The sequence below is a fragment of the Talpa occidentalis genome, unplaced genomic scaffold, assembly GCF_014898055.3.
Source record: "Talpa occidentalis isolate TD23 unplaced genomic scaffold, MPIMG_talOcc4v2.1 talOcc4.3, whole genome shotgun sequence".
Classification (NCBI taxonomy): Eukaryota; Metazoa; Chordata; class Mammalia; order Eulipotyphla; family Talpidae; genus Talpa; species Talpa occidentalis.
This window is the reverse complement of record NW_023603184.1, coordinates 41,459,549-41,473,646: the sequence shown is the minus strand read 5'-3', so window position 1 is coordinate 41,473,646 and position 14,098 is coordinate 41,459,549. Positions and strand designations below refer to the sequence as shown.

The following is a 14,098-nucleotide window of genomic DNA, read 5'->3' as shown; positions in this document are numbered from 1 at the left end:
AAAAGCAATATACAGATTCAATGCTATTCTAATCAAAATCTCAATGGCGGGCCTCCCCAGTGGCGCAGCGGTTGAGCGCTGGGTTGCGAAGCTGCCCGCAGCCTCTGCGGCACGGTTCGATCCCGGCTGCTCCCCGGCACCAGAGAGGGTCCAATGGCTGCAGACTCTCCTGCACCCGCTGCTATCAGCAGTGTAATTCGGCCTTCTGCCTGTTGTGCTCCCGCTCTGGCTCTGGTGAATTCTCTCACCTCCCGCAATTCTGACTGTACCAGTGCATGTATAAACAAAAACAAAACAAACAAATAAACAGCTTTATAAAAAAAAAAAAAAAAATGTTTAAAAAAAAAAATCTCAATGGCATTCTTCAAAGAAATAGAACAATTATTGATGAAATTCATATGGAATCACAAAAACCCCGAATAGCAAAGCTCTACTGAAAAAAAGAAGGAAATGGAGGCATCACTCAGACTTCAAACTATACTACAAAGGCATAATCATCAAAACTGCATGGTATTGGAACAAGACCAGACATACAGACCAATGGAATAGAATAGAAAATCCAGAAATAAACCCACAGATTTATGGTCAACTAATCTTTGACAAAGGAGCAAAGACTATGCATTGGAGCAAAGAAAGTTTGTTCAATAAATGGTGCTGGGAAAACTGGGTCGCTACATGCAAAAGAATGAAGCTTGACCACTACCTCACACCATACACAAAAATCAACTCAAAATGGATTAAAGAACTAGACATAAGACCTGAAACCATAAAATACATAGAAGGAAATATAGGCGAAACACTACGGGATTTGCACATCAAAGACATCTTTACAGACACATCACCCAAAACAGTGAGAGTGAAGACAAAGATAAACAGATGGGACTACATCAAATTAAAGAGCTTCTGCACAGCAAAAGAGACAATAACAAAAACAAAGAGAAACCCCACCAACTGGGAGAACATTTTTGCACCCAACACTAATGATAAAGGACTGATCACAAAATCTGCAAAGAGCTGATGAGACTCAGCAACAACAAAGAAAATAATCCAGTCAAAAAATGGGCAGAAGAGCTAAAAAGAAACTTCTCTGAAGAGGAAATGCAAATGGCCAACAGACATATGAAAAAATGTTCAACATCACTTGTAATCAGGGAAATGCAAATCAAAACTACCATGAGATACCATCTCACACCAGTGAGAATGGCACATATTAATAAAACTAGCAACAACAAATGTTGGCGAGGGTGTGGAAAAAGGAACTCTTCTGCACTGTTGGTGGGAGTGCAAACTGGTCCAACCACTATGGAGAGCTGTGTGGAGATTTCTGGACCTACTAAACATAGAGCTTCCATATGATCCAGCAATTCCACTCCTAGGTATTTACCCAAAGGAAACAGAAACATCAATTCCAAAGAACACCTGCACCCCTATGTTTATAGCAGCACTGTTTACAATAGCTAAGCTTTGGAAACAACCCAAATGCCCAAAAATAGATGACTGGATCAAGAAGATGTGGTACATATATACCATGGAATATTACTCAGCATTCAAAAAAGATAAACACATGCAGTTTGCAGCAACATGGATGGCGCTGGAAGGGATCATGCTCAGCGAAATAAGCCAAAAAGAAAAAGAAAAATACCGGATGGTCTCACTCATAGCAGGAATCTAGAAAACTTAAATAAGGGACCAGGAAAATGAATATAAGAAAGTGAAAATCAAAATCAACAAAAATCTATGAACCAGAGACACTTTTTGGGGGGTGGGGGGCGGGAGGGGAAGGATTGGGGTCAGAATGGGGCGTTTGCAATTGTATGGGGGAATATAAAAATAAAATTTATTATTAAAAAAAAAATCACTGTTCAAAATGCAGCAAAAAACAAGTGATAATATTGGCAGTGAAATTTCAATCAAATGTAAATGGAGTACAGAAGAAATAGATCAACGTGGGAATATTGATCTTGCTGCCATTGGAGGGGCTCTAGACATGAGGGCAGAGGAACTCGGTAAAGGCAAACTTATCAGATAAATGAAGAAAGTGGCTGTGAGAAAAGGATAAAGATGGACCAGAAGTGATATCAACAAAAAACTTCACTTTAAAGAAATCACTGATATTTCACAATATTTAAAGTGCAAAACGTAAAATGTTGGAAGCTGATCCAAACTTAGGAGTATGACAATTCACAAGACATGTAACTATATCATAACTTATATGACAAGAAGGTAATCACTGTTCAAACTACTTATTTCTAATAATACATTTTTTATCCATTACATACAAACTTTTCACTTGTGACTAATATAATTACATTAAAATAATATAATGCAATTAATATGAAACATGTAATTAATATAAAATTGAGATATTTTATGCTCCTTTTTTATAATCAACCTTCAATATCCATGTGAGTTTTACATTTCACATTGCAATTTGAATACTAAATTTCCACTGGAACAAACCACTCTTGAAAAATTATTTTACAAAGGAAGGCTTTTAATTCTCAATGTTTAAATTACAGGGTACTGAATAAATATTAATTTTACTAATTTTTCGTTTTTCTATATTTATAACCAACCGCAGATTTGGTTTATAACTTTTGACAAAAATGTTTAAAGGTCACAGAACAATTATAACATTTCCTTTGATTAAGTCATTCTGCTAGCTTGAAACTGCATAGTCAATGGTATTGTTCTATACTTTCATGCAGAGTGCACACTGCTTGTAATAATAACTTCTGGCCCATCAAGGAGCTTATTATTTTACAACTAGAGAAGCCTTCTACCCTTTCCCCTACTTCTTACAATTTGCTCAAACAAAAAAAGATTTGAACTGATCTTGAATGATCTAAAAAGACAGCTTTTGAGGTTTGTCAAAGAGAATCATTGTCATATATAAACATGCAATTCCCCAAGCTTCTGTTACCCAAATATGCAAACCCTAATGCTGAAAGATAAACTTGAATAATTATTCAATTTATCCTTTGTGATAGTATATTATTTCATGCTTGTCCTCATCCCTTTCATAAGGGGGTAAAACAATGTGTGAGGGAAGTAATATGGTATAGTAGTTCTAGAGTCAACCGCAATATGCATACACCTCTATATCACTTTTTGCGACCTTAGATAAGTTACTTCTTGACATTTCAACTTCCTAGTTTATGAAATAAGGATAATAGTACCTTTTCTTGGGAAATACGGTAACGATCAAAAGAGGTAAGATCTAGAAATTGCTTAGCAAATTGTTTTAGACAGTAAGCACTTAGCTATAGCCATTGCCAATTTTATCATTAACCTTAGTATTTCTCTCATTAGTGTAAATATTTTAATAATGATGATGTTGCACTTATTTTTAAACACATTATTAATCAGCATAAAAGCTCAAATTCTCTTACTCTAAGATATGACAGATGCCACTGCTTGCTCGCTAAGAAAGCTTGACCTCAACTTCTCCAGATCATTTTTGCCCAAGGTGCAAGCGCAGAGGGATGCCAACTTTCACTCATCTCGCAATCTCTCATTCGTATGTCAAAACTTCCCTGCAGTCTGCTCAGAGTTTCCTCTTCTGAGGACATTAAAAACTAGAGTCATTTCCCATTTCTCAGAGCTATCTGCCAGAACGGTAGTGTCTTGTTCTCTCACAGCTCACATGATTTAACTGTCAGTTTTCTCTCTTGATTCTAATCCTTGATTCTAAACTAAGAGTCATTAGTACCTATATCTATCCATATAGCTGCAAAGGAGCTAAAGGTCAACTAAACCAGTCCTTTTCTCTACTAAACAATTCCCTCTAAAACACTCACGTGAGTTAGTTGAGCAACGACTGTTTTCACTTCCAGTGACAGTGGCGTCCACCTCCCAAGTCAAGCCCTTCCTTATACTTTTAGTTAGAAAGTTTACTTAGAAAGTTTACTTATGTTGAAGCAAAACTTTCCCCTTACAATAAATTTCCAGACATATTCTAGTTCCACGTTTTAGAGAAATAGAAATTTTAACCGTTCTATATGTCAGTCCACCCAATATTTGAAGACTCTTGAATTACTCTTCTCCATTTTATACATTTCCAATTCAGAAAAAAATGATTTTAAGGCCCCTCCCTCTTGGATTTCCTCTGGCTCAAGCATGGGCTTGCCAACTCGATCTAATAACTCTAAGGTAAATCCTTTTCTTTGCCAACATTTGGGTTGCCAAGTTGTTACAAATGATCCCTTTGCCCATATTCTATCATTACGTAAAAATTACTAATTTAAACTAGTAGTTAAGGACAAATGGCTGTAAGTCTAACTAACGGTTTAACAGGAATGATACTACAACCCTGAAAACTGTAAAAACAGTTCCATTTTCTTTTTTTAGAAAAAGGAACTTGGCTAATTAAAAGGGCAGAATAAAGGAGGATCAGCTGGCATAAAACTCTTGCCTCTTTCCTCCAAAACCAAACACATGCCTGGGAGAAGGACCAAACAATAGGAAGTTTTGCTGAAAAGTTTTTGTTTCATGTCCTGAGAAAGAGAACCCAATTAAAAGAAAGCAATAATAGGGGCCTCCCTGGTGGCACAGTGGTCAACCACCACACTGTGAAGCAATCCACAGCCTCTGCAGCACGAGTTCGATCCCCGGGCGGCCAGGGAGCTACCCACATGGCACAGCAGACCTCCCCTGTCTGCTGCGCCCCTCAGCAGTGTGCTTCAGTCAGTCTGCCTGTTCTGTTCCCTGCTCTGTCTCTGGTGAATCCTCTCACCACCAGCATCTCCAGCCTGTACCCCAGTTCTTGTATGCATAAATAAATAAACCTTTTTTTAAAAAAAGCAATAACAGCTCTCCAAAAAATACTCTTTGTACTTTGTATCTGAAGAAGGAGCAAACGCCATGCTCTCAAATCCTTTGACCAAAAGACAATAGAAAAAGAAGCAACAGAACTTTCCTGTGCTCTCCTAAGCACGGCAGGGATAATCTTGTGAGGAAACATAGAGAGTAGGGAAAAAGCACTCCCGGGCCACTGACGCCTGCCAGGGGGGCAGCCCAGCAGGAGGGGGATCCTTTTCCAAGTCCCCACAAGGTGCAAGCAGTGCAGGCGGTGTCCCCAAGTGACCCTAACTCTGGTCATAGAACAGGAGGAAGGGTGGGCCCCGGGGCTCCCGGGCGCTCGCGCCAACGGGCAAGTAGAGCCTGGGCGCTCTGCTCCCGCTTCGGGGGCGAGGAGGCCGTCGAGGAGCCCCCCAGAGCTCTCAGGTGTGTGAGGACAACCTGGCGGGGTGGTTTCGGGCGCCGGGAGTCAGGATCTGCGACTGGGAATACCGTTCCTGGAGGTGACCGAGGACATCCAACAGGAGCAGAGAGCGAGGAGGGGAACGGCCTCCCCACCGAGGGGAAATTCGGCCCCGACGGCTGCCGGCTCCGCGCCCGGGCGCAGGCGGTGCGGCCGCAGCAGGCGCAGGTGCCGGGGCTCGCCGGCAAGGACACCCTCGGCCCCGCGCGCCCGGCGCGCCCCGCCGCCCTCAAGGCAGTAGCTCCCACTCGCAGCCCTGCCCCTCGGGGCCCCCTCAGGTCCAGCAGGGGCTCCCCACTTCTCCTCGAGCCCCCCTCGAGCCGTCCGGCCCCCGGCGCTCCTCCCGGCGCACACAGGCTTCTCGCCCCGCTCCCCTCCCGGCCGGCTCCCCCCGGCCCGCTCCGGCTCCTCGGCCCGGCTCCCCACGCCGCCTCCGGGTCGGGCCCGGCGTCTCCCCGCGGACCGCGTCCCCTCAGGCGGCTCCTCAGCCCGTCGCCTCCCTCCCGCCTCAGGCCGGGCCCGGCGCACTCACAGAACTCGGCGACGAACGGGGTCACCGCGTAGTTCTCCTCGCACCAGTCGAGCGTGGAGGTCGGGGGGCCCCAGTAGCCCTCGCGGTCCACCGCCGGGGCCATCGCGCGCAGCCGCGTCTCCGCCGCCGCCCAGGCGCTCCGCAGGCTGCGCTCGGCTCGGGCTCCCGGCCGGCTCCGGCCCCGCCCGCGCCCGCCCTGGGGCGGAGCCGCGCGCCCCGCGCTCGGCCCGCGGGAGACCCCGCCCCCCGCTCGGCCCGCGGGGAGACCCCGCCCCGGCGCGCGGGCCCGGCCGGCGCTGCCCGCGCCCGGCGCCGAGGGGCCCGGCCCGCCTTCCGCAGGAAGGGCTGGGGCGGCGGCCTGCGCGCCGGCCGGCTCGGGCTTGTCGGCGCGGGTGCTGGCGGCCCCGGGCGGTTTGCTGTCGGGGTGTGTCTGGGCCACTGTGTCAGGGGGTGTGCGGTTTAATTTAATTGGGGCGGGGGTGGGATGAAGCTTTAGATCAAGCCCTTACTCGATGCAGCCTGTTCAGAGATCCTCCAAGTGCCTTCCTCTGGCCACAGGCCTCAAAGGGAACCCAGAAAGAGAACACTGCCAGCTCCAGGACTCCCAGAAAACATAGTGATTTTCTAATAAAGGGTTGAATGTGTGTTGAGAACAAAGGAAACGGGCAGCAACCCAGAAGCCAGGAGTGAAGTGAGCTTTGAGATCCTAAAAAATAATGCAGCAGGAGCAGTCACGCAGTTTTCCTGCTTACGTTTGGCTTCCAAGTACAGGAGCTTCTGCTATCTGTAATTGTGCGCTACTCTCCAGCCAACCAACGGCCTCCCCTGTTTCCAGCCTCAAGAATAATGCTTCACAGAGCTGCCAGAGGGATCTTTTAAAAACACACATGCAATTGCCCCAGCCCTTGGGTTCAGCGACACAAATTCTGCGCTAGCTGGGAACGTGCTTTGCTCCTGCGGCTCAGCAGAGACTGCCTTTCTCTGTCTCCATTGACTTAACTCCCACCAGCTTTTTAAAATCCAGCTTCCTAAAGCCCTCCCTGACTTGCCCCAAGAGTTCCTTTGCCTTTTATTCACCTCCTAACTTGATTATGTCCTGAGCAGAAATCTTACTTCCCATTCTCTGGTCCTAGCACCTAGAACTCTGCCTGATCCTGCAGTTTTAAATGAAGAAAATAGATTAAGGACGAAACAATTGCTATTTTCTAAATAAATCAGGTAAGGCTTAATCACAGGTAAAAGAGAAAACAAGAAGAGGTAAGAAGTTCACAACCTGTCTACCAAATGACCAAATATGATAGACGCAGAATCATTACTTGCACAATGCAAAATCTAGGAATAGAGATGGTGTGTTTTATGGCAATAATAGAATATCTAAGAATTCTCTTTTGAACAGCAAACTCTGAGCTTCTGCTATGTACAAGGCGCTAGTTAACTGTTGTGGGAATACATACACACACACACACACACACACACACACTCACATATATATATGAAAACTCCAAGAAAGGCAGTCTCCAGAGAACAAAATAAACAAAATAAAAGCCATTTGAGTTGTAAGAAACTTCTATTTCTGATCATTTTTAATCTCATTCTCTAAAATGTGTTTTGTGTATGTTTTGAATGTATATAATAACCATCATTGTATGTACTTTATTAACGAATACATCAAAGGTATGTTTGTATACATAAAATGAATATACAGAAATACAGACTCCAAAGTGATTTGTTGATGACATGTGCAATTAACACTATATAGATTACAACAATACACATATTTTGCTGAGAGAAAATCAAAAATTAGGGTTTCGTGGGAGCTGCTAAGTAGAAAGAACTCCTGACCCAGCCAAGTGGCTCAGGGCAGGAGCTGAAGCTTTAACTTAATACCTTGCACACTGTTCATCAACGGTGAAAAAAAAATCTGCCATGACCCAAACAAAATTTACCAAGTGTACCAAGACAAAAGGTACATTGCAATAGTATCACTCAGAAAACACAATGTGAATTTCACAGTTCCTTCAGCAATGTCTTGTCGTCCTTTCTTCCAGAAGCCTTTCCCTCTTGAGTATAAACTCAATGCATAGAAAGTAAGAGACCTAGAGTAGCCAATTACCTTGAAAGAGAAGAACAAAGTTGGAGGACTCAGACTTCCTGATTTCAACACTTACTACGAAAGTTACAGTAATCAAAACAGCATAGTCTTGACATAGGATAGCAGTATAGACCAATGAAATGGAATTGAGACTCCACAAATCAACCCTTACATTAATTATGATTAGTTGGTTTTCAGCAGAGACAGGGATCCCAAGACAATTCAGTGCAGGAAAGAATAGTCTTTTCCACAAATGGTGCTGGGACACCTGGACATTCACATGCAAAAGAGTGAAATTAGACTCCTACCTGCCACAATAAACAGAATTTAACAGAAAATGATATGTAAATTTAAATGTAAGAGATACAACTCTTAGTAGTTTACATAAAAGTAAATCTTTGTAACCTTGGGTTAGGAAATGCTTTTTAGTATAAAATACCAAAATAATGAGTGACAAAAGAAAAGATAGGTAAGTGGGATTTTATCAAAATGTGAAAGTTTGTTATTGCAAATGACACCAACAAGAATGTAATAAAATACCCACAAAATGGGAGAAAATATTTGCAAACCATATAGCTGATAAGAGACTTGTATTCAGAATATATGAAGAACTCTTACAAATCAATAAAAAGGCAAATACAATTAAAAAATGGGTAAAATATCGGAACAGGCATTTCCCCAAAGAAGATACACAAATGACCAATGAACACATGAAAAGATGTTGAGGTTGCCATGAAAGAAATTCAAATCAAATCACAATGAAATGCCACTTCATATACACTGAGATGGTTATAATCAAAAAGACAAGCAATAACAAGCGCTAACAAAATTGTAGAGAATTGGAACCCTCATACATCGCTGGTGTGTAAAATGATCCAGCTGCTTTGGAAAACAGTTTGGCAGATCCTCGAAATACTAAACAGAGTTACCATAGACCTAGCAATTCTACTCGTAGGTATATACAAGAGAATTGAAAACATATCCACAAAAGCTTGTACAATTTTTTCACAGCAGACTTATTAGTAATAACCAAAGAAACAAACCAATTTCAAGCAATTGATAACTAAATTAATAAAATGGTAAATCCATACAATGTTATGGAATATTATTATTAATAATATTAATATTATGGAATACACCACAACCTAATTATTATGGAATATTAATATTATTATGGAATATTATTTGGCAATTAAAAGGAATGAAATAGTGGTATGTGATGTAACATGGATGAATCTTGTTAACACTTTGGTACATCAAAGAAACCAAACACAGAAGGGTATCTATTGTATAATTCTATTTATAGAAAACATTCAGAATAGATGAATTTGTAGTGACAGCAAATTCGTGATTGATTGAGAGAGAGGGTGGGCATGGGAATGACTGCTAGTAGGTTCATGACTTCTTTGGAACTGATATGTTCTAAAATTATATTGTAAAACTACGTGAACAAGCAAAAACAAAAGAAAACATTAAATTGTGTACTTTAACTGAACACTAAATGTTCTAAATAGCTAAACTATATGGTATGTGAAATCTTAATAATATAGCTGTGTTTAAAACAAAGCACTACATTCTTATTTTAGAAAATACCAAAGAAGTGTAAGAAAATAAACTACTCATAATCCTACCAACTAGCAGTAACTAGTGTCCACATTTAAGCATATTTTCTCCTAGCATTTTATCTGCAGATATTTTTTAATGTGGTAGAGCTAATATTGACTTCAAATTTCATATTTTATAAGCTTTTCTCATGCCATTAAAAAAAATCCTTGTAAGTATGCTAATAATTACATTCAATTTTATAGATACACCACAACCTAATTATTAGATAACCATTTACTATTCCCTTACCACTGGGTATTTAGTTTATTTATTTATTTTATAGAGGCATGATATTTATTTATTTATTTGTTTGTTTGTTTTTTGTTTATACATGCACTGGGTACAGTCAGAAGCGCGGGAGGGTGAGAGAATTCAACAGAGCCAGAGAGGGGAGCAGAGCAGGCAGAAGAACCGAAGTACACTGCTGAGGGGAGCAGCTGGCAGCAGGAGAGGTCTGCGTGCCATGCGGGACCCTCCTCCGGTGGCCTGGGAGCAGCCGGGGATCGAACCGGCGTCACAGAGGCTGCGGGCAGCTTCGCAACCCAGCGCTCAACCGCTGTGCCACCGGGGAGGCCCTATTTAGTTTATTTTCAATACTTATATTTTATCTTTTAACTAACACATGAGAACTCAAATTTTGACAAGTTTCAACCAGATTTCTGCTGAAAACTCTTCTTACTAGTTCCCAAGACAATGCAAATAAATCCAAGATCTAATTCATTTTTTCTATATGAGGTATGTTGCACCATTTCATAACCGCAAAGAAAACTTTGAAGTCACAAAAACCAAATATGTAGGTTCACCACAAATTAAGTGATCTTATGTCTACATACATCTTGGCCTCTCTTACCAAAAGGCACATTCTGGACAACCCATCAACATAATATCTGTGGGGGGAATTGTGTCACCTAAGTGCAACAGACCACAACCTGGGGACATAGGCCCAGCCTCTCAAGGAAGAGTCTTCAGCCCCCCAGGTTGTATGCTTCTGTAACCCCCGCCATGCTTCTGTAACCCCAGCATTTCCCTCCTCCATAACCTCTCCCACATTTTGTGATCATCTATTTAGGAATTAGTTTTCCAGATCCTGTCTCATTCTACCTCTGTATCTTCAGTTCCTCACTTGGGCCTGACACAGAATTGATACTCAAGAAATATTTATAGAATAATAATAATGATAATAATTAAAAAAGAGAGAGATCACATGTATTGAACATTTACTACAGGGCCAGGAATGGTTCTGCATTCCTCATGAGGTAGATACTGTTCTTTTTGCTATTTCATAGCCAGGGGTGTTTAAAGTACAAAGAGGTTAAGTTATTGCCCATGTACATATGACTATTTAGTAGCAGAGCCGGATTTGAGCATAGGCAAGCTGACTTCAGAGCACAGATGCTTAACAACTACATTAAGAAAAGTTGCTAGTGAATTTGCAAAATATTGATAATGAAGCCTAGCTCTGAGAATTTTATAGGGATATAGAAAGCACCCATGAGGGTAAGCCACACTAGTATAGGAACCATGTAATACCATTATGTCCCCAACATGCAGTTTGGTACTGATTAAATCCTTAATGAACATATAGTTAACGAATGATACAAAAAAGTAAGGATTAGAAAAAATATAAGACTTTTATCCACTTTGAGATGGGTTTTGTGTATGGTATGAGATGGTTTAGTTTCATTCCTTTGCATGTGGCTGTCCATTTTTCCTAGCACTATTTATTGAAGACACTTTCCTTGTTCCAGTGTATATTCTTTGTTCCTTTGTCATAGATGAATTGACAATATATGTGTGGCTTTATTTCTGGGCTTTCAATTCAACTCCATTGATCTATATGTCTGATTTTGTTCCACTGTCATGCTGTTTTTATTATTATGGCTTTGTAGTATAACTCAAAACCTGGGAATGTCATACCTCCATTCTGCCCCCTTTTTGTCAGGACAGATTTGGCTATTCGGGATTTTTGTGATTCCATTTGAATTTCAGCAATGTTTATTACATTTCTTTAAAGAATGCCATTGAGATTTTTATTAGAACTATATTGAATCTGTAAATTGTTTTTGGTAGGGTGGCCATTTTGATAATGTTAATTCTTCTGATCCATGAGTGGGGAATATCTTTCTTTTTTGTGTGTCTTCTATTTCTTTCTTTCTGTTTTTTAATAAAGATTTATTTATTTATTTATTTATTTATTTATTTATTTATTTATTTATTTATTTATACAAGCACTGGGTACAGTCAGAAGAGCAGGAGGGTGAGAGAATTCACCAGAACCAGAGCAGGGAACAGAACAGGCAGACTGACGAAATACACTGCTGAGAGGAGTAGCGGGCAGCAGGAGAGGTTTGCGTGCCTGTCTTCTATTTCTTTCAATGGTGTTTTGTAATTTTTTTTTAAGATTTATTTATTTATGCGTACACGAGCTGGGGCACAGGCCAGAGATGCAGGGGGTGAGAGGATTCACCAGAGACAGAGTGGGGAACAGAACAGGCAGACTGACTGAAATGCACAGTTGAGGGGAGCAGTAGGTGAGACAGGAGAGGTCTGCTTCGTCATGTGGGTTGCTCCCTGGTGGGCCAGGGATTGAACTCGTGCTGCAGAGGCTTCAGATTGCTTCATAGTATGGTGTTTAACTCATTGCGCCACCAGGGAGGCCCATATTTTGTAATTTTCCTTATTAAGTCTTTCACCTCCTTTATTAAGTTTATTCCCAGTAAACCTGGGGGTACAATTGCAAATGGGAGACTTTCTTAATTTCTTTCTCTTCAAGAATTCAAATACTTTTGAATTTATTACACACTGGTGTAATAAATATAATCAATTAAAAAAAAGAAAAGATACTAGAATAAAGAAGTTTTTATTTTTTAAAAAGACTTATTTACTTATGCATAGAAGAACTGGGGTACAGGCCATAGGTGTGAGGGGGGTGGGAGGGCTCAATAGAGACAGAGTGGGGAGCAATAGGCAGACTGACTGAAATACACTGCTGGGGGAGCAGCAACAGGCAAGACAGGAGAGGTCTGCTGCGCCATGTGGGTAGCTCCCTGGCCGTCCAGGAATCCAACTTGGTGCTGCAGAGGCTGTAGATAGCTTCACAATGCTGTGCTTAACCCCTTGCACCACCAGTGAGGACCAATATAAGAAGTTTTTAATACTATGACATTTATTATTTACTTTCTCTGTTTACTATAATAGACAGTACATGTTCATTATGAAAAATTTTTAAATACAGTTGAGGAATAGTGTATTATGAAATATATACAAATAAATATAACTTACATGTATCAAGAATAATAATGAAATTAATCTGGATAGAGCCACTACCCAGGTTAAGAGCTATAAACATTGATTCTTTAAGACCCTTGTATCCTTTTCCAATTTCATCACTTCCCGCCCTCCAGAAGCAACCACCTACCTGAATTTCATTTCTATGCATCTTTCAACTTTCTAAAACCTTTTTTCAAGTAAGTTTATGCTTGAACATAGATTTGGCATGTTTTTGAATGTTATAAAAGTGGGCTTATATAGTAAGTTTTTTTTCTGAGACTTGCTTCTTTTTAGCCCAACAGTATCCTTTTAAGATTCATCTGTGTTATTGCATAAAGCTATAATTTATTCATGTTTTAGTTTTATATGAATTTTTCTATTCTATGACAACACCACAAGGTTATTTATTTTCCTGAGATGGATATAAACTGTTCTCCATTTTTGCTATTATAACCAATGCTCTCCCAATCATCTGTTTTTACACATTTTCTGATACACATGTTTCTTTAGCATGTTACCTATGAATGGAAGTGTTTGCACATTTTCAAATTTATCAGATAAGACCAAATACTGTTCTAAAATGGTCATACCGGGCCTCCCCGGTAGCACAGTGGTTGAGCGCTGGGTTGCGAAGCTGCCCGCGGCCTCTGCGGCGCTGGTTCGATCCCCGGCTGCTCCCCAGCCACTGGAGGAGGGCCCCACATGGCGTGCAGACCCCTCCTGCCGCCCGCTGCTCCCCTCAGCAGTGTCCTTCGGTCCTTCTGCCTGCTCTGCTCCCCGCTCTGGTGAATTCTCTCACCCTCCCGCGCTTCTGACTGTACCCAGTGCATGTATAAACAAGCAAACAAATAAATAAATAAAACATGCCTCTAAAAAAAAAAAAAAAATTTAAAAAAAAAAATTAAAAAAAAAAATAAATAAAATGGTCATACCAATTTACATTTCCACAATAAGATTATGTTTCATAATATAACATGTCACTATACAAACATCTAAAATCACAATAAAAAATAAAACTAACATCACAATAAAAATGCATAAATCACCTAGAATTTCATCACTCAGTAGTAACTACTGATATTTTAGTGTATTAGTGGCCAAACAATTTTCTCCCTGTCTATATTTTATTAAAACATACATATGTTTTATTAAAATAGTTACAAGGTATACATCATTTTGGAACTTCTTGTTTTCATTTACAAAAGGATATGATAAGCATTAAAGAATAAATTAAATAATAAATAAACATTATACTTCTAGAAACATCATTACCATTATCATCACTCCCAATACTATACTTTGAGGCTCAGCTCAGCTGCCACCTTTGTGTCTGGAC

The 14,098-nt window shown here is 40.8% G+C and overlaps 1 protein-coding gene across 1 annotated transcript in view; it reads right to left on the bottom strand.

The window, feature by feature from the left end:
- The window catches only part of ACER3 (alkaline ceramidase 3), an 85,929-nt gene extending 79,964 nt beyond the window's left edge, over positions 1–5,965 (bottom strand). The window contains exon 1 of the mRNA XM_037523008.1: positions 5,796–5,965. Coding sequence (XP_037378905.1) covers positions 5,796–5,898 — 103 coding nt within the window. The 5' untranslated portion in view covers positions 5,899–5,965. The remainder of the gene's footprint in view (positions 1–5,795) is intronic.
- Between the last annotated feature and the right edge of the window lie 8,133 nt (positions 5,966–14,098).